The 23930-nt window shown below is 38.9% G+C and overlaps 1 protein-coding gene across 2 annotated transcripts in view; it reads left to right on the forward strand.

Annotated features, from left to right (window-relative positions):
* The window catches only part of LOC122823047 (vinculin), a 30068-nt gene extending 7024 nt beyond the window's left edge, over positions 1 to 23044 (forward strand). The window contains exons 2-21 of one of the 2 annotated variants that reach the window (XM_044102269.1): positions 4421 to 4491; positions 6792 to 6942; positions 8102 to 8210; positions 8382 to 8504; positions 8600 to 8760; positions 11934 to 12027; positions 12114 to 12261; positions 12873 to 13026; positions 13111 to 13286; positions 14278 to 14468; positions 16290 to 16489; positions 17906 to 18034; positions 18115 to 18264; positions 18397 to 18505; positions 19335 to 19637; positions 19721 to 19848; positions 19947 to 20132; positions 20464 to 20667; positions 20755 to 20859; positions 21615 to 23044. In XM_044102269.1, coding sequence (XP_043958204.1) covers positions 4421 to 4491; positions 6792 to 6942; positions 8102 to 8210; positions 8382 to 8504; positions 8600 to 8760; positions 11934 to 12027; positions 12114 to 12261; positions 12873 to 13026; positions 13111 to 13286; positions 14278 to 14468; positions 16290 to 16489; positions 17906 to 18034; positions 18115 to 18264; positions 18397 to 18505; positions 19335 to 19637; positions 19721 to 19848; positions 19947 to 20132; positions 20464 to 20667; positions 20755 to 20859; positions 21615 to 21761 — 3039 coding nt within the window. In that variant the 3' untranslated portion in view covers positions 21762 to 23044. The remainder of the gene's footprint in view (positions 1 to 4420; positions 4492 to 6791; positions 6943 to 8101; positions 8211 to 8381; positions 8505 to 8599; positions 8761 to 11933; positions 12028 to 12113; positions 12262 to 12872; positions 13027 to 13110; positions 13287 to 14277; positions 14469 to 16289; positions 16490 to 17905; positions 18035 to 18114; positions 18265 to 18396; positions 18506 to 19334; positions 19638 to 19720; positions 19849 to 19946; positions 20133 to 20463; positions 20668 to 20754; positions 20860 to 21614) is intronic. The other variant, XM_044102270.1, reaches the window with a different exon arrangement.
* The last annotated feature ends 886 nt before the right edge of the window (positions 23045 to 23930 follow it).

Raw genomic sequence — 23930 nt, forward strand, 5'->3', positions numbered from 1 at the left:
TAAGTAAATGTAAAACAAAAATCGTCAGCTGCCCTTGCCTGTCAGCCATGTTTGTTTTGGGGAAAATCCACAGCTTGGATACATTTTCTCTGACTGTACTTTCTGATATCAGGATTCACCTACACTTGATGAGCTGTTAAGCTCCTGCAACATGAGACACTCGTGACATATTCTCCCTGGCTGCAGGAGCTGTTTTTGCCATGGCCAAAGAGGCCGCTTGATTTGTGCCTTTCATCACCTTGGACACACCGCGTGGAGCTGCTGCTTCCAGAACCGAATTAATAAATAACGTCTGACAGGGTTTGACAGACTCGTGATAAAGGCGTCCACCTTCAGTTCAGCCTCTCAGTCAGCTTACTCCTTATTGGTCAATTGATATTTTAATAAATGAAAAATCAAGTGGCTCTAAGTTGATCAAAGGTGCATGAAAAGATGCAGTATAATAGTCAGTGTAGGGCTGCAACTAATGATTATTTTAGGAATCAATTATTCTGGCGATTAATCGAATAAAATTTGGTACATTTTACAGATTTTTCATTCAACCACTTAAGCCTTTTTAAAAATAAAATATTAGAAATACATTAAATTGCTAATTGATAAATAATAATAAAAAGTAAATTTTTGTTGCCAAAATGTAGTAACATTTCTTTAGTGAATTTGAAGTTAAAACTATGCCACTTGAGGAGTTTTGGGCAAAACATATTTACAAAAGTGTTATCTGAAATCCAAAATGTATATATATTCTGTACTGTTTTGGCTTTACTATTGCTCTGACTAGTTTTTTTTTTCAGCAAACGTATCCAGAGATTTTTTAAAAATATGCATATACCAGTTATCAATTAATCGGTTATTAAATTTGTTGACAATTTATAATTGATTAATCACGATTAAGCCCAAAAATAGCTTTAGCCTTAAATCACTGCCTTACTTTTGAAGACATAAATCTTACCAGCAGCCAGAAATTACAAAATCAACCCTTTTCGCTGTTAGTAACAATGCTTGCCATCATATATTGTTGTGGTCATCATGACTATTAGAGCATTGTTTCAAAGCTTCCCAACATGTAAAAAGGCAGTCTGTGTCCTCCTGGCAGCCTTGAGGTTGTCACTGTGGCCTTTATTCTCTACTAAGAACTATGGGTCACTGTTAACAAAGCCAAGTCTGTTCCAGAAGAGCAGCCACTCTATCAAGCTACTTCACAACAACACAGGGTTTCTGCGTTCGCACACTTGGGTGGTAAAAGGACTGCCAGTGTTTCCAATCCAGGAACAAATGCTAAATGACACGGACAGCCATTGATACCGTGTGGCAGCTTGGAACAAGAGGATGAGTCTGTGAAACGTTTTAAGAAAGTGGAAGTGAACAGCTGCCTTTTCTTGATGCTATTCAGGGAAGATGGTATTTTGGTGTGGTTGGGGTGGTGTCTTACATCAGGTCTTTCTCTCCCTTTCATGTTTCCCATCTTCACTAGTTATTTCTTCTCCTTCAAATAAGAGTTTAATTTTTTTCTCCCAACATCTCTTGTAGTTTAAAAATACCCCTCTTGGATGTGTGGAACTATTTATAAAGACAAAGACACTCTTTTGGTATTTAGAGTACATGGTCCGGAATCATGACAGAGGCTCAGAATAGTAAAAAGTTTCAGATGCTGCTTGACAACAACGGCTAAATATTAAAATCCTAATGGGCCACAGCTGCTGACTGTTTTAGCTCTGCAGACAACAGGAAGCGGCTGCAAAGGAAAGAGGAAAAGGAAGACGATGATGACCTGCTGAAAACACACTGAATCTTAGATTTGCTCAGTTTCAAAGGTTCCTGTATGATACTTTTGGGAAAACATGACTCATTAACGTTGCTTGCATTCAGCCATCTGTTTTGTTCTCTATTAATCTTTTTTTTCTCCAGTATGCAGTTTAGATCATGTCTTAACTCGACTGGAAATAGTGCTATCTTAGCTCAGTTCTGAAAATAAGAAAATGCAAGCATCTTAGTCGAGTTTGTCACTACTTCTTTGAGGTCAAAAAGCCAGTTAGTGTGGTTCGACTCTTGCATTGCCAGTCTGTCTCAAGATGTTGCTTTATCTTGTCATTATCTCTAAAGTGCTTTGCAAAGCTTTTCAATCATCTTGAACATTTGCATTTTGTAATGCAATAATCGTACGCTTCAATGTATTTGCAACGTTTGTATAACAGCAACTTAAATAGCGCAAAACTGGGGTAGTGAAAAGAAAAACATGATTTATAACATTTTAAAATGGTCTTAATTCTGGTGGGCATTCTAATACCCCTAAATAAAACCACAGGGAACTGATAGCCTTTAAAAATATCTAATCTGTAAAGTCAATCTCGGCCAGTGGTCAGTAAGGCTTCAGAGGTTTGGTGGAGAAAACCGTTTTGAAAAAACGCTAACATGTAGATCTGAAGTGGGAGAGTCTGCCAACAAGGAAACTATTGGTGATGCACACCACAAAACTGGCCTCTATGGTGGAGGGAGAAGCAAAAAGCCATCAGTCTTTCTAGGCTGTCACAAGCTGAGTAAGAGCCACAGCACATGTGGAAGAAGGTGCTTTGATCAGATATAATTAAGATTAATCTTTTATTACAAATAAGCCAGAAAACAGGGTGAAACATGGTGGTGCCTGCATCATTCTTTGGAATTGCTCTTCTTCAATGGGGACAGGGACGTTGGTCAGAGTAAACGGGGGAAGATACATTTTCTTTACCTTCACAATTAACCACTAATTTGTGTTGGTCTGTCTTAAAATCCCTATAAAATCCATTGAAGCTCGAGGGAGTTATGTGACAAAATAAGCAAAAGGTCAAGGTCAATTTTTGTTACATTTACGTTTTACACTTTGATTTGTTTTGCAATTCTTAGTAACAGCCTTCCGTCATTTGAGTACGTTGTTTTTAATCTAGGGAACTCTTGGTAACTAATATCAAATGTTCTGCAGCAAATCTACTCACTAATTCAACGCAGAAAGGGTTTCTTAATGACGGAAAACGTTCCTAAAATATTCCGATACTCACCCATACCGGGAGTTAAACAGTTAAATCTGCCAAAACAACTTAGGTTGTTGTCTTGGTTTCTGACTTTAGGTTAGAAGTACTCATTAGTGGAATATCACAGTGGCTCAGTGGGATGGCTTCTTCTGTTGAGCTCTAGTTTGGCACAAGCTTTAGCCCTAATTTATGACCCACTGGTTCCTCAGGGTCCTTGAAGTGCAGCAAAAACAGGGTGAGAAATGCATGCTTGTTCTGCTTGAACACTGCTTCCATGTTAACCAACTGGAATGACTCTGCTACTGCTGGAGGCTTGTTTATTAACAGGCAACTCTCAGAGTAGTAGAGAGACAACATCCTGAATGATCAGCAGGAAATGGTCTATTTCCTGCTGCAGACGGGCGATTTGGTCAACTTACTTATTGCTTCAAAACTGATATCTTAAAACACACATGTGACACTAATGTTCAAGTAGGTCGGCAAAATTTTAAAGTTAAACATGATGAGATATTGGTCTTATTATTACAAATGGAAACAAGTTCATCTTTAGTGAGAATGTACTGTAATACCAACACAATCATCATTATAGTATGACTCATATTAGCTCTACCACGAACCGTTAACTTGGGTGAGTTGTCTCCACAGATATGAGGTCATGAAACAATTTGGCCTTGAGAAGCAGAGTATGTGCTCAGCTGCTCTTTACATTATAACTTTGTCCCTTTATCTTTCTGTGGTGGAAGAGAAGTTTGTTCTCAGATTCTACAGATACTGTGCCTTGCAAAAATACTTAAACCCCTAATATTTAACATTTACCTTTTGTGTATTTTGTTGGGTTTTTATGTGGTAGACCAGCGCAAATTAGAACGTAATTGTGAAGTGGAAAGAAAAAAAATCTAGTGCAACTTTTTGTTTACAGATGTTACCAATTTAAGAAGTAGTAGTTCACATGTGTAATTTTTATCTAAACCCTTTCTGTTCAGCTTCAAATCCAGCTGTTCTATGAACGTCTCAGATGTTTGTTAGGGAAACACAACAGACAGTTGACAATATTACAGGAGAGTGTTGAATCTGTTATCTGGAATATCTACATACTGCTAAATGTCTTCAAACAACTTCCTTAGACTAACTCTCGGAATATAAAACTGCTTTTAGTTGGCTCCATTTTTAGTTTTTGTTCTGGGTGTTCACACAACTTCACTGGATTGCGTTTGCCTCACAATTTTCAGAATAAATGTCCATGCTAGAAAAAAGCAACGAATGACAAGACAGATGTTTTTAGTTAAATTTTTATTTATTCTTTCCTTACTTTGTTTAGAAAAAATTGTGATTGACAAAATATGGCAGGATTGAAGGGCTATCGATCTAACTTAAAATATTTGCAGCAGGTTAAGTCACAATGCATCTATGTTTTACAGGTTGGAAAGGATACCGTGCAAACAACAGAGGACCAGATCATGAAAAGGGATATGCCACCAGCCTTTATCAAGTAAGCAGCATATTGGCACAGAAATATTAAATAATGCTTAATTCTCTTCTCTCTGGTGTAGTATCCTAGCCTCTCTTTGGCTTCCTTTCTTTCTTTATCTGTTGCAGAAATGGTTGGCTGTGCCCAGACAAAGGTCAGACGTGGCATGTTAAGTGCCTCAAAGTCTTGCTCTGGTGTTACTGAAATACTTTTATAAGTGAGGAGTTTCTATACCTTCCAGGAGGAAGGCCATATTGGTCATTAGCCTCTGATGCTGCTTTTGTATTTTTATGTACGTTTAAATAAAAGTCACTTTTTTTTTTGTTTAACATGAGGAAAAAGCTGTAAAGTGGGGGCTTCTGAGATCCCCCCTTGCCCAAGGTCAGGGATGAGACTCATTGGCATGCACAGGTCGTCAGGTTTAACACATTTGGCGCCTCAAAGTCACTTCGTCACCCTGTCGTCATCCATCAGCACATGTGCTGGAATGCAAACCCTTCTCCCTACTAAATATAGTGCTAGACGGAGCCTGGATTGCATGTTTTTTTTTTCTTATGTGGTGCACGCAGAAAAACTTCTTGCTCACACTCCAGAGACTCCCATCGGTCACAAAGTCATCATTACTCTTTATATAAAAGCCAGAAGAGACAAAAACAAGTAAAGCCCTGTCTGTTTGGCTTCGAAATGTGTAAATTCTCATAAAGTTCACGTTTTCCTACGGTTTGCCCTAGGCAGAAGTAGGAAGTGTGGGAACTGGAACACATGCAGGTCCTTGGCTTGTTGCCTGTTTCCATGCACAGACATGCTGCTTGTACAATGCAGGTGGCATGCATGACAGTGAATCACTCAGCTGAGCTGGCAGATTTTCCTTCTCTGGGGATCACTGGGTACATCGCACCCAGGAGGGAACTATTTGAATAATTTATATTCCTCTGCAAGCTGCATAGGCTGCAATGAGATTCTAATGGCACGATAACCTTCAGCTAAGTGGCAGGGTTACACTGTATTTATACAAATATCTAACATAAACTATGCATGATTTACTTGCTTTCATTTAAAATAGAAGATAACAAACATATTGCTAATATTGCTGAAATAAAATCCCCTATAGAGTCTTGGTTACATAATTATCTATTGCCAACTGTAGTTTTTTGTGACCTGAAAAATGTCTGACTTTGTCCTTTCTTTGCAAGCGTGGGAAAGCTGTATTAACCTTCTTTCAGCCAGCTGACCAGCAGTGCACGGTAGCAAGTGGGGAGTGGCAACACTGTTACTCTGCTCCATACAGCCAGAGAAGGATGGAGTTTCTACTGTTCAAAACTGCACTTTTTAAATAAAATCTATGTATACATGGATACTGGTAAACAACTCATGATAACTGCAGGCTGATGTTAAACTGGAACAGACTAATTCAGAATATCCACCTTGAGTTTTGTTTGTTGTTTTGTTTTTATAAGCCTGCTCTTAAAATACTTAAAATCAAAGTGAAGAGATTTTTGTAATTTCTTACAATCAATAATCATCTTTGTCTTTGGTGTCACTGTTTTTATTTTTTGGGAAACTTTATGTAAAATCGTAGAATTTTTAGTTCACTCTTTTGGGAGTGTGTGTGTGTGTCCCAAAGTATAGAAGCTCAAACAAAACTACTTCCATTATCTAAAACCATGACGTCTCTAAAAGACTTTGTCAGAACCTTTAAGTGACTTCAGAAATATTTTATGGAACATCTCACTGTTGTGCAAAATATATTGGATTCTAGTTGCTTTGCAATATTTGTATTGCAATGACGACACCTGCCATCTCTATCGAATTTGAGAACTGGATGTGAATGGTGTGAAGCAACTTTCCTTCTTGTAAGAGTACCTGGTATTCTAAAAACTTTGTAAGATAGAAAGAATGCAATCAAGATGGCTTCAATAACCCTTACACTCTTTTTATCCATCCAAAGTCACAATTGTTAACTGGGGAAACAAAACTAGAGAAAATACTTTTTTATTCCTGCAACACAAAGACAAGAGGTCTTTGTATTTTCTTTTATTTATGTTCAGATTCATGTAGATTCTTTTGTGTGTTTTTAGCACTTTTAGCGAGGATGATTAGATGACGACTCCTGAGCTTTACATTTTTATTTTTGTATTTTCATGGATGAGACTAAAATAACGCAAGAAGAGACAATAAAATTGTCAATTTTGGACCAAAGTTTCCTCAGACAGATGATGATACTCATCGGGTTTCTGGAGAGCTGCATTCAGCACTACCTCTTCCTAAACATTTTTCTTTTCTTCAACTGGTGATCATATCAATTACGTTCTGCTTCCCAGAGTGGAGAATGCCTGCACAAAACTGGTTCAAGCTGCCTCCATGCTGAAAGCTGACCCATACTCTGTTCCTGCTCGGGATTACCTCATCGATGGATCTCGAGGCATTCTGTCTGGCACATCTGACCTGCTCCTCACTTTTGATGAGGCAGAGGTATCGATTCATTTGTTTGTTCTTTTTTAATTTTATACTTCAACTGTCTGGCCCACTTCTCTCAGTAAAATCAGGGAAGAGATCTAGTCTAGTATTTTACTTTGTAGTACCTATAAGTACCTATAAGCCCTCGCCCTTTCCATGTTTGTCTACTTGCAGGGGTTTACAACCTGTAGCCCAGGAGCCACAGATAACTGATGCTTTTAAATGTAGCTATAAAGTGGCTACTGAAGATTTCAGCAGTTTTCAGTTTTTTTCTAATTGTTCCATTGAATTTCTACAACAGAATAAGACTAAGACTAAACAACACAACAGTGTTGTTTTTTTAGATCTATTTTTCATCTCATTACATCATTTTCCAAAAATGCCGACATCTCATCGAACAAAATGAACTAAAGTTTTGTTTTATTTTGAAATCTAAAAATATAAATATAATGGCAGTTTAAAAAAATACAGAATTCCTTTTGGAAATATTAATCAAAAATGATAAGTTGTTTGGTTTCAAAAGGTCAGGCAACAACTGTGACTTTCAATGAGTTTTATTTAGATTCACTGAGGGTAAAAGTTACTCTTTGGATTGCAAAGATTTCCGATCTAATGGTCTGATGATTTCCTAATTAATCTGTCCTGGAAATTTTATGATCATAAATTCCTTCTCTGAAGAGCTGAGTTTAAATTAGAGCTTTACTGGTTTTGCCTTTTAAATTGAGTGAGTGTGCATCTGGCTCAAAAAGCCCTTGAAAAGTCTGAGGACCTCTCCATATTTCAGTCTGAAAATCCCTGAATCAAACAAGGGTGACATCTATCAGCCCCAGCCTTCATTTCAGCGCAGGGACAGTAACAGACCGGGAGAAGTTGCTGATCAGCGCTCTAGAATCACATATCAAATACTCTGACACGTCTGCAGGAGTCAGCAGGAGTCATCAGTCAGCGATGCCATCGTGTTTTTGCAAAGCAGCTGGATAATAAAGCAGTGACTCCAGCAGTCTGTGAAACTGAAGCGATTCCAGACAAAGTGGTTACAATCTCAGTAGGAAGCGTTGTCAGAGTATAATTGGAGAGAATCTGTTCAGGGAAAAGGGACCAGTCATGTTTACATAATCAGTACTTTCTCAGAATTGTGTCTGAATCAGCCTTTGTTGTCGCTTCACTGTCGCAGGTCCGCAAAATAATCCGTGTGTGCAAAGGCATCTTGGAATATCTGAGCGTGGCAGAAGTGGTGGAATCAATGGAGGACCTGATCACATACACAAAGAATCTGGGGCCAGGTCAGTCTGCAAGTCATGAAAACTGGGGAACAGAGACAAACCGCCCTAGATATAGGGTTACGTTATAAAACGACATCCCAAGTTTTTAACATTTCAGAGTTCTATTTGATTAGTTAAAAAGAAAATCAAAGAAAATGTCACTAGGAAGTCTGCAAATTGTCCACTTTACAGGTATGACAAAGATGGCAAAGATGATCGATGAGCGCCAGCAGGAGCTCACACATCAGGAGCATCGTGTGATGCTGGTCAATTCCATGAATACAGTCAAAGAGCTGCTGCCCATCCTCATCTCAGGTAACCACATTGACTTTTTTTAGTCTTGACATAAGTTTATTCTGTGCCCTGTGTTGTTTCTTGTTGATGAGATTTTTGTTTTTTTACTCTGTTAGGTATAAAAATCTTTGTGACAACCAAGACATCTGGGAGCCAGGGTGTGGAGGAAGCCCTGAAGAACCGAAACTTCACTTATGAGAAGATGAGCGCTGAGATAAATGAGATCATCAGAGTGCTGCAGCTCACATCCTGGGATGAAGACGCCTGGGCCAATAAGGTGGGTCCAACAAGTCTGAGCTTACAGCTTAACTGTAAAAGGAAAGGTTTAATTACGGTCACTCTGTTCAATACATTAGTTCACTATGATTCTCATTCTGAGAAACACAGACGAAGGAAAGACTATACATGATATATAAATAAGTGTCCTTTTCTAGTTTTACATTTTTTTATAAATGTATCCTTTCCTTCCTTCCTTCTTTTCTTCTTTTCGTTTTCCTGGCTTCCACCGTTCCTTCCTTGTGTTTTTTCTTCCTCAAATCCTTACTTTCCTCTTTTTTTTTTTTTTTTGTCTTCCTGTCTGTTTTCCCCCAGATTCTGTATTTAAAGGCTGTTCACTGTAGAAATATTTGCCTTAAATTCAAAGTGAATTTTGGAAGGACCGAGAAGTCTGGAAGCCAGACTCTGGAAAAATCTGGCAGTTTTACAGAAAACACGTAGCTTGTCCTCATTCCGGAGAGTCTCAGTGACTGTCTGCTGAACAGCTGTGCAGTAGGCAGCCTTTCCTCACACTATTTCTCTTTTTTTATTAGTTGTTCATAAAAGTGTTGGAAAAGCTGGATTTTGGGTTTTCATTAGTTGTAAGCCAGAATCATTAGCCTCAACGCTTTAAATACATTGTGTGTAGTGGATCTTTGCATTGTAGGGGTTTTCTGTATTATACAACTCAAAGTATATTTTTCAATGACATTCTATCTTATTGAGCTGTAATAATAATTGATAATGTAGCAGAAAAGTCTGTGCAGGTGGTGAATCAAGAGTCCTTTTCCTTGTATGATCAATGCGCTTCCTGCTACTTTTCTGTCTAAAAGTTTTGTGAAATGTTTTTCCTGAAACTCTTCCATCTTTGGTGACACTTCTTATTTTTTTCCCCTTGCTCCTCTTTGGTATGTTTAGTTAAATGCTTGCATTTATGTTGTTCTTCCTTTCTTTTCACTGTTTGTTCTCACTTCACCCCCTGTAGAAGGTAAGCCCCTCCCCCACCTCTGTCACGCCCTGGTTGTGCAGCAGCATGTCTGACAGATGAGTGAACTGCTTTGTGCTCTGTGACGCTTCTGTGTGCTTCAGTTGTTAGACAGCGATGAGACATTAGTTTTAATGTTTAGAGTTTAAGGGTTGAATATCTGACATGTTGATATATGGAGTGTTTCTTTTGCTCTGTATCAAGAGTTTATATCAACATGTGAGACCCTTAAACACGGCCTCATTCTTATTGATTGACCTGAGTCATGCAGTATTGATTTTGGTGTCATGAAGGAGAGTTCTCTGAGAGTTTACATCTTCTTATCATGGATATCAGGTTTCTCCTGATGGCAGATGCACACAGAAAGCATTCTACTTGAATCCAACAAATATTTGCCCAGTTTCCTTGGAAATGAACACTAAACATGCACATTTCTTATCGTTTATGCTATGTATCACTCATACATGTAACAAATCATTCAACTTGAGTGTAATTTGACATGCAATCAGTGACATTGCAGAGAAATTCCTGTCAGCTTTTTAAGTAAATGGCTTTTTCCAAACTGACAGCCTCTTTAGAGGTTACATTAGTGAAGCAGCTGTGAAGTAATACACTCACGCTACGTTGTCACTTCACACATTTGTACTTCCTGTTCTTTTCTCTTTTTTTAGCCTGCATCCTGCCTTTACGTCACGCTGTGGACTAAACAGGATGCTGATATAAACATGCTAGATTTAGGCAGTTTTATTTTAAAATTCAGGTTTCTGCTTGGGCTGGAAAAGATATGAAGAGAAAATAGAGTATGAAAAACTATTTTTATTTCCAGGCTTTTCTTCTCTTATTTCATTATTTAATCCATATATTAATCCACTCATCTTACCACCCATGTATATGTCTATCACGCTTGTTTCTTTTATTACACACATCCATTTTCCCATCTATTTGTTTATGTATATCACTTTATCCATTCATCTGTTTATGTATCATTCATTTGTATGTTCATTACACATCCGTTCGTGTCCGTCCATCATGCGTCCATCTGTTAACCAATCCGTCCATCCGTCTGTCTCTCTGCCCGACAGTCAATTCATTTATCAATCTGTCTGGTCCAGGAGTCGGCAAAATAAAATTATTCTAGAAACAGATATAAGTTTGATTTTATTTTGAAAGCTAAGGAAATTAACCTTTCAATAAATTTCGATTTTCAGAGTTTAGAACAAGATGAATCATCTAACTTTTGAAAATAGAAAATAAACTTTGTTGTAGAACGAGGCCACGTGGGTGAGCCCATGATGTGAAAAATCAACATATAAGGCCCACTTAGAAATATATAAATATATATGTTATTTGATTTTGTAAGGTCCGATGTCCCTTTGGCCCCTGGTTCAGTCAGACGATAAGTTCATCCATCCATTTGCTCATCTGCAGTCTGTCCATCCATTCATCTATTCCATCCATTCTCTTTCCATTCATTTGTCCACACATCATTCCATTTGTTTGTCCATCTCCCCTTTTTTCTGTTGTCTGAAAATCCAGATATAAGCCTTCGTAAACAAGACACCAATAGAATAAAAAATTCCATAAAACTGTTACTTCTGTAATTATTTCTTCAAATACAACTACAATTTCTGGAAATCTGTCTGTGCAAATTATGAAACGTTGATATGAACCCTTTTAATCGCACAGTTAGAATTTTGATTTACATCTGAGATTAAATAACGAAGACTGGAACGGCTATATGAAGAAATATGTTTTCCCAATTTCTGTTGTTCCTCAGGAAAAGAAAGCGAACCTATCTTCTTTTACTGCCAACAGGACTCTGCTTTGTTTGGACTTCAACAATGACTAGTCTCATTGTTGAATCTGTGGCTGTTGGAAGGACTATATTTCCATCCACTTTGAGAGAGATGGAACAACATTTAGCTTTTTTTTTTTTTTTATATGATGCTCTGTACAGACTGTGCATGGTTTGAATTGTTTTGCCTGATGGATGGTAATGATGCTTGTCGTATGGATTTTGCTAAAAACAAAATAGCAGTTTAACCATTAAAGAACTTACACGGATCAATTAACAGGCTCAAAATAAAAAATCCTGTGATTGAAAAAGAGATTTCTTAATTATCAATTAGCATAGTATGATTCATGGACAGAAAAATAAAAATACTAGGTATGATCTGGAAATGAAGATAAATTCTGTTCTTTCCCATCTAAAGGACACTGAGGCCATGAAGAGGGCTCTGGGACTGATTGATTCAAAGATGGCTCAGGCTAAAAACTGGCTGAGGGATCCAAACGCTCCACCAGGTAGACAGAAAACGCATCCCATTGTTCCTGTGACTCGTCTAGGACAATTATTAGTGGATCTCACTCTTGATTTGTTGGACCTACAGGGGACTCCGGTGAGCAGGCCGTCCGTCAGATCTTGGATGAAGCTGGGAAAGTCGGTGAGCTCTGTGCTGGGAAGGAGCGCAGGGACATCCTGGGAACAGCCAAGACTCTGGGTCAGATGACTGACCAGGTGTCTGAGATGAGGGGAAGGTAGACACAAGAATAATCCATACTTTCACTCAAACACAAAGTTGTGCACAAATAATAATTGGAATAGTGAAAAAAAACTAAATATTTTGCAGATTTTTAATCTGTAAAAAAATAATTGACAGGCATATATCTTCCTGTGCTGATCTTTCTTATAAAATACTGAATAATTGTGGGTTATGCTCAGAATTGGGTAGTAACTAGGTACAAAGAAGAACTTTTTGGAGAATTTTTACTACGCTGTACTTTTTACCTTTACTTGAGCCATTTTACTATGAAGTATTGCTACTCTTAGTTGAGTAAAATATCTGAATACTCAATCGACTGTGAGTAACTTCACTGAACTGGCTTGTTTTAACTAGAAGTTCACCAGACAGAGACACCTAGAGTTTTTGTTAACGTTTTATAATTATTTATATAAATTATTGTCATTTTGATCTTTAAATGACTATTGTTTACAATTATGTGAGTAAAAATATGTTGAAGTAGGGCTACACCTAAGTACAATTTTTGTGCTTTTGCAAGGATCTGCGTTCTATTCTAAAACCAGACTATGAGGCTTAAACATTGGTAGTGTAAAAGCTCAAAGATATTGCACTTTTTGCCCCCACCAGAGGTCAAGGAGCATCCCCGGCTGCCATGCAGAAGGCACAGCAGGTTTCCCAGGGGCTCGACGTTCTGGCCGGCAAGGTTAGCAATGCTGCTCGCAAACTCGAGGCCATGACCAACTCCAAGCAGGCCATCGCCAAAAGGATCGACGCTGCACAAGTGAGTCAAGCAGATCTGAGTCCACAAAATGGAGTTTCAGACAGTCTCTTCATTGTGTTTGAATGGTTTTGTGTCTTTGCACAGAGCTGGCTTGCAGACCCTCATGGCAGCCCAGAGGGAGAGGAGAATATCAAGGCCCTCCTCAATGAGGCCAGAAAGATTGCAGACATGTGTGAGGATCCCAAAGAAAGAGAAGAGATTTTGCGCTCTGCTGGAGAGCTGGCTGCCATGACTGCCAAGCTGTCTGAACTCAGAAGACAGTGAGTTACTGTGGGCTTATATCTTTCTCAGTAAACCCAGTTGGTCTATTTTCATACACAGTTACACCTCCTCACATACTTTCTTCCAGAGGTTAAATCATTCCTGTATTTGTAGACAGGCTTCCTACACTGTCTGGAAAAGTTAGGAACTTGATATCAGTGTTTCCAGATCTGGTTAAGCACAGAAAGTAAAATGGGATTATAAGGTACAGAACTGATTTTCTGTATCATTACTTAAATATTTACTGTCCTCTCTTTCGTCATCTCTTCCCTCCTTGTGCTTTTCCTTCCTTTTTTCATCTTCTGTCTTGTGTCATTCCTTATTCTTTCATTTATCTCTTTTATCTGTCTTACTTGTGTGCAGGACTTCATTGCACACTTTCTTCTCTAATTCCTTATTTGTACTTTTTATCCTGATGTCCTTCGATTTTCACTTTCTTCCTTGTCTTTACTTCCTTCATCACTTGTGTCCTTCCTCTCTCATTTTGCTTTGTCATTTTTCTGCTATCATTCCTCTTTTCTTGTCCCTCTTTATGTCCTCCAATTCTTTAGTCTCTTTATCCTTGTTTTGTTTGACTTTCTAATCTTCCTTTCTTTCTTGTCCTTCCCTCTTTATGGGCCCTCCTTGTGGTATTCTTTCAATGCTTATTTGTATTTCCTTACTTCCTACTATCCTTCATTCTGTCCTTTGATAGCCTTCTTTTCCCCTTTCTTTCCTTATTTCTTCTGTAGATGCTCTTCTTTCCTGTCCTTTTTCATTCCTTTCTTCATTCCTTGTTGTTTGTTGGTTTCTGTAGGCACGTTTCATATAGACTTGGACTTATTGTATTCTCGTTGCGCAAAGACACAACGGTGAAATTTATATAACAGTCTACCACAGCAATGTCTGCCATAAGTTGATAAGGAATCTTCACATTCAAATTGGAAAATGTTGCCTATTATATAGATTTTGTTTCAGCCATATCTTTATAATAAATGCGTCTCTTTATAGGGGTAAAGGTGACACTCCTGAGGCCCGAGCTTTGGCCAAGCAGATAGCAACAGCCCTGCAGAACCTGCAGTCGAAGACCAACAAGGCTGTGGCCAACAGCCGGCCTGCGAAGGCTGCTGTTCACCTGGAGGGGAAGACGGAGCAGGCGCAGCGCTGGATTGACAACCCCACCGTGGATGACAGCGGTGTGGGTGAGTCTGGCGTCCATCCTGCTAAACTTCTTTGTCTCTTTCACACTCGAGCACATTCCTTCCACTCCTCTGGTGACCTCATGTCACAGGGATGGGAGAACATGTTCTCCCATCCCTGCTGTGTTGTCCTTAGGTTTTTGGCAGGGCTCCACAAAAAATGTGGACAGCATTTTTATGTATTTAGAAAAGCAGCTGGAGCCTGAGGTGGAAAAAAAAACATGATATAGTGGAAGTTACTGCAGGAATAAGTGTACCAAAATTATCAATGTGTTTTGCCCAAGCATTGTATCTCTACTTTTACATTTGTTCTATTTTGACTTTCATTTAATAATTGTGAATTTGGCAATTAATAAAGCTAAACTAAATCAAATAAATGTTATTGAGTGTGTACTTGGCACACATACGATCATTTGATCATTTAATGACATTTGCTCTGTTTGCTTTTAGGCTTTTGAACACATTGAAACATTTTCATAGCTCTACCTAATTTGTATCTAATTTTTATGCTTCTTTCTGACAGCGGAGAAAATGTAACTTGTCACACTCTTGTTGCTCCACATTTCCTATTTGCTTTGTACTTTAAGTTGGACTATTTGTAAAACAAATTGTTTTTTTTAAGCTTTATCTTTTCTCTCATAGTTCAAATAAAGAGTACATATTTCATCTCTTGCCTCAAGATGTTTAGAAGTGGCAAATAACGTTGAAATATTAGTGATTTTGGTGCATAAATATCCACACCTCTTATTATTGTTATATATAATTTTTTTTTCTTGATCATGTTACAACAATAAACGTTAGTTTGAATGGGATTTTATGTAATGGATCAACACAAAGTTGAAGAAAAAACATGCATGTTTTTTTACAGCTAAAAACAGTTTTCAGTGTTCACTTGTTTCCATCCCCCCTTCTTCAAAACTTTCTAAAATCACCTTCAGCTGAAATTACTGCTGCAGGTGCTTTTTGAATATGCCACCTGCTTTGCAAAGATATATTTGTTTTTTTATCAAAATAGGTTAGTCAGATTGGATGGCAATCATCTGCAAGTCTTGCCTCAGATTCTCAATTAGCTTTAGGTCTGGGCTTTGATTGTGCCATCTTTGTGGTTTGATGTAAACCATTCATTGTTGCTCCAGCTGCATGTTTAATGTCATTGTCCTGCTGAAAGATTTACCTCCATCGCTGATTTGAGTCCTTTGGAGCTTCAGAATCATGTATTTTGATTAAGGCTGCACAATATTAAAATCTTTTAACATTGAATAGTATTGGTAAATATTGTGACATTTAGCATTTAGAGCTCAGTTTGTATACTCAGAACAAATTATACTAGGGTAGACACTATTTACCAAATAGGTGACAACTGACAATTGATGGCATTGGATTTTATTTCTGGGGATAAGATAAAATGATACAAATGGAAAGTTTTGCAAATTATTTGTAAACAAAAATCATGTATCCTTTTAACTATTTTGTAATCTGTTACTGAAATAATAATAATAGTGTAATAGTAATTTAATTTTGTGCAAAATGTAAAAAAGTCTGCAATGCTTTTGGCATTGTTTTTATATTTTCTAGAGTTTTATGTGGAACTGAAGTCAAAATAGATTTGTATTGTAGTTATGCATTAGCCTGCAGGAAGTAAACTGGTGTAGCTACAAAGGAAACAAGTGTTATGATGCAGCACAAATCAAGAACAGAAATTTGCTGTTTTGATGGCACAGAATAAAACGAGGAACTTCTGTTTGCTTTTTATCAGTTCTGTTTCAAAGATAATCATCTGCATTCAAGCCTGTAAAATGTTTCCTATGTGTTCTGTGCTTTCAGGTCAGGCAGCCATCCGTGGGCTGGTGGCCGAGGGCCGCCGGCTGGCCAATGCTCTGCAGGGCCCGTATAGGCAGGAGCTGATGGGAAAATGCGAGCAGGTGGAGCAGCTCATGGCCCAGCTGGCTGACTTGGCCGCCCGTGGCGAAGGGGACTCCCCGCAGGCACGCGCTGTGGCTCAGCAGCTCCAGGAAGCCTTGAAAGTAAGACTGCTACTCACACACCACCAGCAGCTCTCAATGAAAGCTCCAAGCTACACAGGAAGAGCTTAGGATTCATACATGATGAAATGGCTCCCTCTACTGGTTATTTGTGGTAGAGAAATAAAAGCTGATTATTTTGGATTTCTGGGAAATTTCAGCAGCTGCACAGTGGTGCAGTTGGTAGAGCTGTTGCCTTGCAGCAAGAACGTCCTGGGTTCGATTCCCGGCCTGGGGTCTTTCTGCACGGTGTTTGCATGTTCTCCCTGTGCATGCGTAGGTTCTCTCCGGGTTCTCCGGCTTCCTCCCATAGTCCAAAAACATGACTGTTAGGTAAATTGGTCTCTCTAAACCAGGGGTCCCCAAAGTCTGTCCTCGAGGGCCGGCATCCTGCATGTTTTAGTTCTCTCCCTGGTGGCACCAACAACATTTTCAGTATGTCAATGTTCTTCTTAGGTCTTCTAACAAGCCACTTTTTGATCCAGGTGCATTAAACTAAAACATGCAGGAGGCCGGCCCTCCAGGACCGACTTTGGGGACCCCTGCTCTAAATTCTACCTAGGTGTGAGTGTGTGTGTGCATGGTTGTTTATCCTGTCTGTCTCTGTGTTGCCCTGCGACAGACTGGCGACCTGTCCAGGGTGAACCCACCTCTCGCCCAGAACGTTAGCTGGAGATAGTAACCAGAACCTCTTGACCCCACTAGGGACAAGGGTGTAAGACAGGGGTGGGCACTCCTGGTCCTCGAGGGCCGGTGTCCTGCAACTCTTAGATGTCTCCCTGGTCCAACACACCTGAATCCAATAGCTGAATCACCTCCCAAGTCCAGTCAGGTTCTCCAGAGTTCTGCTAATGACTTCATTATTTGACTCAGGTGTGTTGAAGTAGAGATACATCTAAATGTTGCAGAAGACCGGCCCTCGAGGAGTTCCCACCCCAGTGTAAGAAAATGGATGGATGGATGGATGGATGGATGGTAAATTTCAGGCTTGAAATGTATTGTTGTGTTTTTAGAAATTTTAATTGGCTCTTGCAAAATACTGTAATTTCAGTAGCATAGATGGTAAAATATATCTTGATGTTTTTTGGTTTATAAAGTAAAAACTAGTGCTTTCTCATACTTGCTCTGAAAATGTACGTTTCATGTCACTTTTCAGTTCTGCTTGTTATTTTAAGATAACAAGAAGAACAAGTCAACCAAACTAATGCTAAAATTCAAAGAAAAATGTCCAAATATTTTTTCATAGTATCTGAAAAAAATGTCTAAGGATATTTATTTCCGCCTCACTGCAGTTCTCCTTTACAACCAATTTTTGCAAACTGGGTTATATTTAAATATTTTTTTATATTACTTCATAAAAACTAAGAAATGGCATGTTTTAAAATCTGTTGCTGTAATATGTGTTCATCCTTCTCTCAGGACCTGAAAGGAAAGATGCAGGAGGCAATGACTCAGGAAGTGTCTGACATCTTCAGTGACACCACCACCCCCATCAAGTTGCTGGCAGTGGCTGCTACATCGCCCCTCGACGCTCCCAACAGAGATGAGGTCACTGGGATATTAGTCTGCAGAGTGCTGTATTCTTTCTGTCAGTGCTTTAGGGTCTCAACTTTACTTTGAATGTTTAGGTCTTTGAGGACAGAGCCGCCAACTTCGAGAACCACGCCAACAGGCTTGGCGCCACGGCCGAGAAGGCGGCCGCTGTCGGCACTGCGAACAAGAGTACAGTGGAGGGAATCCAGGCTTCCGTCAAATCAACCAGAGATCTAACACCACAAGTAGGTCAAGGTTGAGTGGTTTTCTGTTCCGGTTTGACCTCCACCCTGAAACAAAAGCCACAGAAACGGTTCAAGAGTTTCTCACTTCTGTTAGTTATAACTAGTTCATTGTTTTTTGTTTTTTTGTTTTAGGTGGTGTCTGCTGCTCGCATTCTGCTGAGAAACCCTGGCAATCAGGCAGCATATGAACATTTTGAGACCATGAAGAATCAGTGGATTGACAATGTGGAAAAGATGACTGGTAAGCTGCAGAAGTATTCACACCCCTGGACTTTTCCCACATTTTGTCACATTACAACTAGAAGCTTTCCTGAGTTTTTTTGGAACTCTCTGTGGTAGAAAAACACATTGCAGTTGAAAAAAGGGAAAACAATACATGACCATGTAAATAAAAAGCTGAAAGTTGTGGTGTATTTAGCTGCTCCGAGTTCTTTGTTGGACCACATTTCACTATAATTAAAGCTGCAGGTGTTTCAGTATAGCTCTACCAGCTTTGCACATAGAGTTAAATTGAATCTTCTTTGGTGTAAAACACTCCACTGTTGTGCCAACTGTATTTTTAATGGTGTTTTCTTTCAACATTGGCATTTTTCTTGGCCCGCTTTCAGAAATTCCAGATTATTAGATTGTCTGACTAACTTTTGTCTTAATAGATTCTCCCACCTGAGTTGTGGAGTTCTGCAAGTCCTCCAGAGTTACAATAGGCCTCCTAATCATTAAGGTTCTCAAACAAACCTTTGGAGCTTTCACAGAACACTTTTACTTTATACTATTGGTGAATTTGGTGACCTCTGGGAAACTTTTACACTGGATTTTATTTAGGGGAGTCAAAGTAACAAAGGTCTTTATAAAACTGTATGCCAAACTTTTCAAGTTGTTATTCTATTTGAAAACTGTGTAGCATTTTCCTTCCACTTCACAATTGTGTGCTACCCTGCGGTGATTTCACACAAAATCTCCAAGAGGTGTAATTTGTGGTTGCTAGGAAATGTGCAAAAGTTTTAGTGGTATTTATAGTTTTCCACTAAACCAACCTTCAAGTTACTGATTGGTCTTCTGTGCTTTACCAGTTTTGGTCGATGAGGCCATTGATACCAAATCTCTGCTGGACGCCTCTGAGGACGCCATAAAGAAGGACTTGGATAAATGCCGTGTTGCCATGACCAATCACCAGCCTCAGATGCTGGTGGCCGGCGCTACCAGCATCGCCCGAAGAGCCAACCGCATCCTTCTGGTGGCAAAACGAGAGGTGGAGAACTCCGAAGATCCGAAATTCAGAGAAATGGTGAAAGCTGCATCAGATGAACTGAGCCAGACGATTTCTCCCATGGTGATGAATGCGAAGGCTGTGGCTGGAAATATCCACGATCCAAGTAAGTCACGGTTGTTAATGAGAAGGATTTCTTTTTGGGTTGTGTTTGGAACCCTGTGATGAGTAATGTTTTTTATTTTACAGCTCTTCAGAAGGGATTTTTGGATTCGGGTTATAAGATACTTGGAGCTGTAGCAAAGGTTAGGGAGGCCTTCCAGCCTCAAGAGCCAGACTTCCCACCACCACCACCTCCGGAGCTGGATCAGCTTAGCGTAAGATCATAAACGACCACGACTTAGAAATAATATAAGTCAACCGAAGTGTCCAAAGGCTTGTGTGCTTTACCTGTCAAATTACTTTACCTGTACAGCTCAATGATGAAGCAGCACCTCCCAAACCTCCTCTTCCAGAGGGAGAAGTTCCTCCACCCAGACCTCCTCCTCCTGAGGAGAAAGACGAGGAGTTCCCAGAGCACAAAGCTGGAGAGAAAGTCAATGAGCCCATAATGGTGGCTGCTAGGCAGCTTCACGACGAAGCCCGCAAATGGTCCAGCAAAGTAAGGGTTCACTAAAACAATGTTTACAGCACAGGTCAATGTGCAACTGGGCCATTATGAACATTTTTTTATGTGTGCAGTTGAAAGTTGCACCAAATTGGACTTCTTAGTACCTGGAGGAAACTACATGCATGATTCTTTGAAAAAGAAAAGAACCTCTGGTTGTGAAAATAAAAAGAATTCAAATCACTATAAAGTTAGAGAAAGAATATTCCAAAGGTTAGATTTTGGAATATTCAGCCAATAAGAATTGTTTAGCAACTATCAGTTTTCTGGGGTAGACGGAACAAATACGCTTTCAAGCACTTGCTGATTCTGTTGATCCTCACAGGGAAACGACATCATCGGTGCTGCCAAGCGAATGGCCCTGCTCATGGCAGAAATGTCCCGTTTGGTTCGTGGAGGCAGCGGAAACAAACGCGCCCTGATCCAGTGCGCCAAGGACATCGCCAAAGCCTCTGACGAGGTCACACGGCTGGCGAAGGAAGTGGCCAAGCAGTGTACCGACAAACGAATCCGGACCAACCTGCTCCAGGTCTGGAAAAAAAAAACATTAAGTTACAAACTGATAATGTTTTAATTTTAAAAATGTATATATTTTGACACTTTGACCTCATTTCAGGTGTGTGAGCGCATTCCCACCATCAGCACTCAGCTCAAAATCCTGTCCACTGTCAAGGCCACCATGTTGGGCCGTACCAACATCAGTGAAGAGGAGTCTGAGCAGGTGAGAATATTTATTGACTACCTAATATTATCTTAGAATAGTTATGGTCCCCATGCAGTCTAGAAAAGTATGGAGTTTGTTTATCATGTCTAGATTCATATGGAAAGCAAAAACTGTTTATTCTTTTATCCTTCTTTGTCGATCTCATTATCGAGTTATCAGTCTATTTGTTAATCCATCAATTCAGCCACCCGCTTATTTATCTTATTTAATTATCTCTTTATCCATTCGCCTGTGCATCTTTCCTTTTTGTATCCTGTGTCCCTCCTGTTATCCATCTTTTTTTTTCTTTTTCTTAAATTGTCAATTTTTCCAATTTCTTTCTGTCCTGTCAATTCATCTTTTAATCCATTTGGCCCATTTGTTTATTAATCAGTATCTGTCGATTCATTCATTGGTTCACTCTATCTGTATATCCATCCATTTATCAATCCAAATCTCCCTCATTATCTCTCCGTTCATCCATCTCCCCATTTTCCTTAAATCTATCACCCCTGTCCATTTTATCTTTTGTGCATTCATTCATTTTTCATCTTCCTGCCCATCTATTCATCTTTATAATCTGTGGTGGTTACAGATTTGACATGTAAAACCTGTTTGAAAATCTGAAGTATGTCCATAGTGATAATTAAAACTGACCAATGTTAGGTTGTGATGTGTGGAATCAACTGGAAAAAATGTTTGTGAATTTTTTGCAAAGTCGTCACTTAAACCCTCCCTCATCATTGAATCTCTTTTTATTCTTTGTGCTTCAGGCGACTGAAATGTTGGTCCACAACGCCCAGAACCTGATGCAGTCTGTGAAGGAGACTGTGAGAGAGGCGGAGGCAGCTTCCATTAAGATCCGGACAGATGCAGGTTTCACCCTCCACTGGGTCAGAAAGACCCCCTGGTACCAGTAAGAGACGAGCCATCAGTCCTCTGCTTGTTGCTGGTTCTGCCCAGCTGTTCACAGGGATGATGAATGGACAGACGTATGCTTCATCAAAGCAACGATTACACTGCCCCACGTCTATATATGGGCAAAGTTTCTCCCTCATATGTCCTGTCTGTAGCAGTTGCTGTTCTGATATAATATAAAAGGTGGGACTGGTGATTTGAAATACATTTTAGGGGTCTTGATAAAGAATTCTTGAAATATGCATATTTATATATTGATCAGAGGTTAGATTTCATATCATGTGAGGGTAATTATGTGTGGACTTTTCTAGATCTTGACCACATTAAGTTAAATTGAATTAAAGAACATTTTTATATCTTTATACTGAATATTTTATTATCACAATTACTTCTGCTTTGCTTGGATAAGCACATAAACTTAAGGAGTTGTTACAAGTACAGCAGAGGTATTTGCTCAGTGCAGATGGAATATAAGTTTCGTTGCTTCTGTTTCATATTCTGTACTACATGAAGCGAAAGAAAAATGCTGATATTTGTTTCATTTTGTGTTGTAGCAGTCTAGAGTTCTGCCAAAGATATTTCATCCACACTCTGTTTAATCCATAATGCATATTTGAGTTAAAATTTAGGGAACAAGTTTCTGATTTGACTCATTCAAGTCTTTCTAGATTGCATTAGATAACATCTATTAAACAGCCTTGTGCTATTTTATGTAGCCTAAAAGCTTTTTGTTTACTATTTCTAGCATGCTATGATAGTTTGAATAAAACCTCCTGCTGTTGTTTTTGGCACACGTGTTCACTTTTTTTTCTTTTTTCTTTTTTGTGTGTGCACAATTCTTGAAAAATTTTTTTTTACATAGCAACGAATGAGCAACACTTCATCATAAAGCACAATAACTGGAGATGTTAATCTAAGTTATCTTGATACACTAAACAGAACTAATCACCTATTGTGGTAATTCTGTATTAAATACTTTAAAATGTCTGAAGCTTTTTTGTGGAAGTTTACTGTAGGCGTCTAACAAACTGATGTGCCTTGTTTTGCGATTATTTTTTTCATTTTCAGATGTTTTGTATTGTTTGTACAAGCTGTCTGTTAATTTGTTCAGAACACGTATTCTTCTTTAAAGCTTTTTTTTCAAGTACTCACAAAATACTCTATGCAAACCACGTTTCCCCTCAACAAAAAAATTATGCAACTTGGTTGGGATATAATGGGTCTGAGAGATAATTTTGCTTTAGCATTGTTCACAATTTTGTAATAAAGCATTTTATAACACTCAGTTTGTTTGTTGTTTTCTTGCATCAGTAGAAAAGAATGAAGTCTTTTTACTCTGATGCTGTCAAGTCAGTCGACCAAAGCAGCTCAACACAGGAGTGCAGTTTCTTCCTGATTTACAACCCACCTCTGTGGTACCGTCTGTTCCCTGGGAGACATAATTATTGCGTGGCTGAGTTTTAAGACTGAGACAGTCGGCTCAGAAAACAATAATTCAATAAGAACAGAAGTAGTGAAGGCTTTAGAGAAGATTTACCCAAACATTAAGATTAGTAGATAAAGGGTACCCATGTTCTAAGAATCAAAGATGCATTTATGAAAGGTTTCTGAAACTTTTAGTTCCAGTTTCGTATGGTTAACCGCAACTTTCACAATGTAACCTTCAGGAAACCATTCCTGAAGGTTGTCTGTTCAGTTTTAACATTCATAATGTAACCTTTGAACTATCAGTAAACCTCAAAATATTATCTTATAATGTTCTGCTTTCTCAAAGCAGCAGTGGCCAGAGGGCCCAGTGGCGCCGATTGGATAGCAGCCTCATTTCAGTCAATCTGCCCTAGAGGCTGCAATGTTGCTTACCTCCAATTGTGTGTTTAAATGAGTGAATGACTGTTGTACAAAGAGCTTTCTAGTCTCTAGAACAAGAGAAAAGTGCTATACTAGTGTAGGTAATTTACTATTTAATAGTGGTAACTGCAGGGGACCATTAAGGAATATTATTCTTAGTTCCTAAGGTTAGCCACCACTACTCCCTATATATACATTACCTTCTAAGGTAAAAGGAATTATTCTGACCATTTTCAGTATTAACTGTGTGATCTCCAGGAAATGTTCTGTCATAGTTTCCTAAAGGAAACTAAAGGTTTTACCACATAACAATCAAAGAAATC

This window comes from Gambusia affinis, linkage group LG20 (assembly GCF_019740435.1).
Source record: "Gambusia affinis linkage group LG20, SWU_Gaff_1.0, whole genome shotgun sequence".
NCBI lineage: Eukaryota > Metazoa > Chordata > Actinopteri > Cyprinodontiformes > Poeciliidae > Gambusia > Gambusia affinis.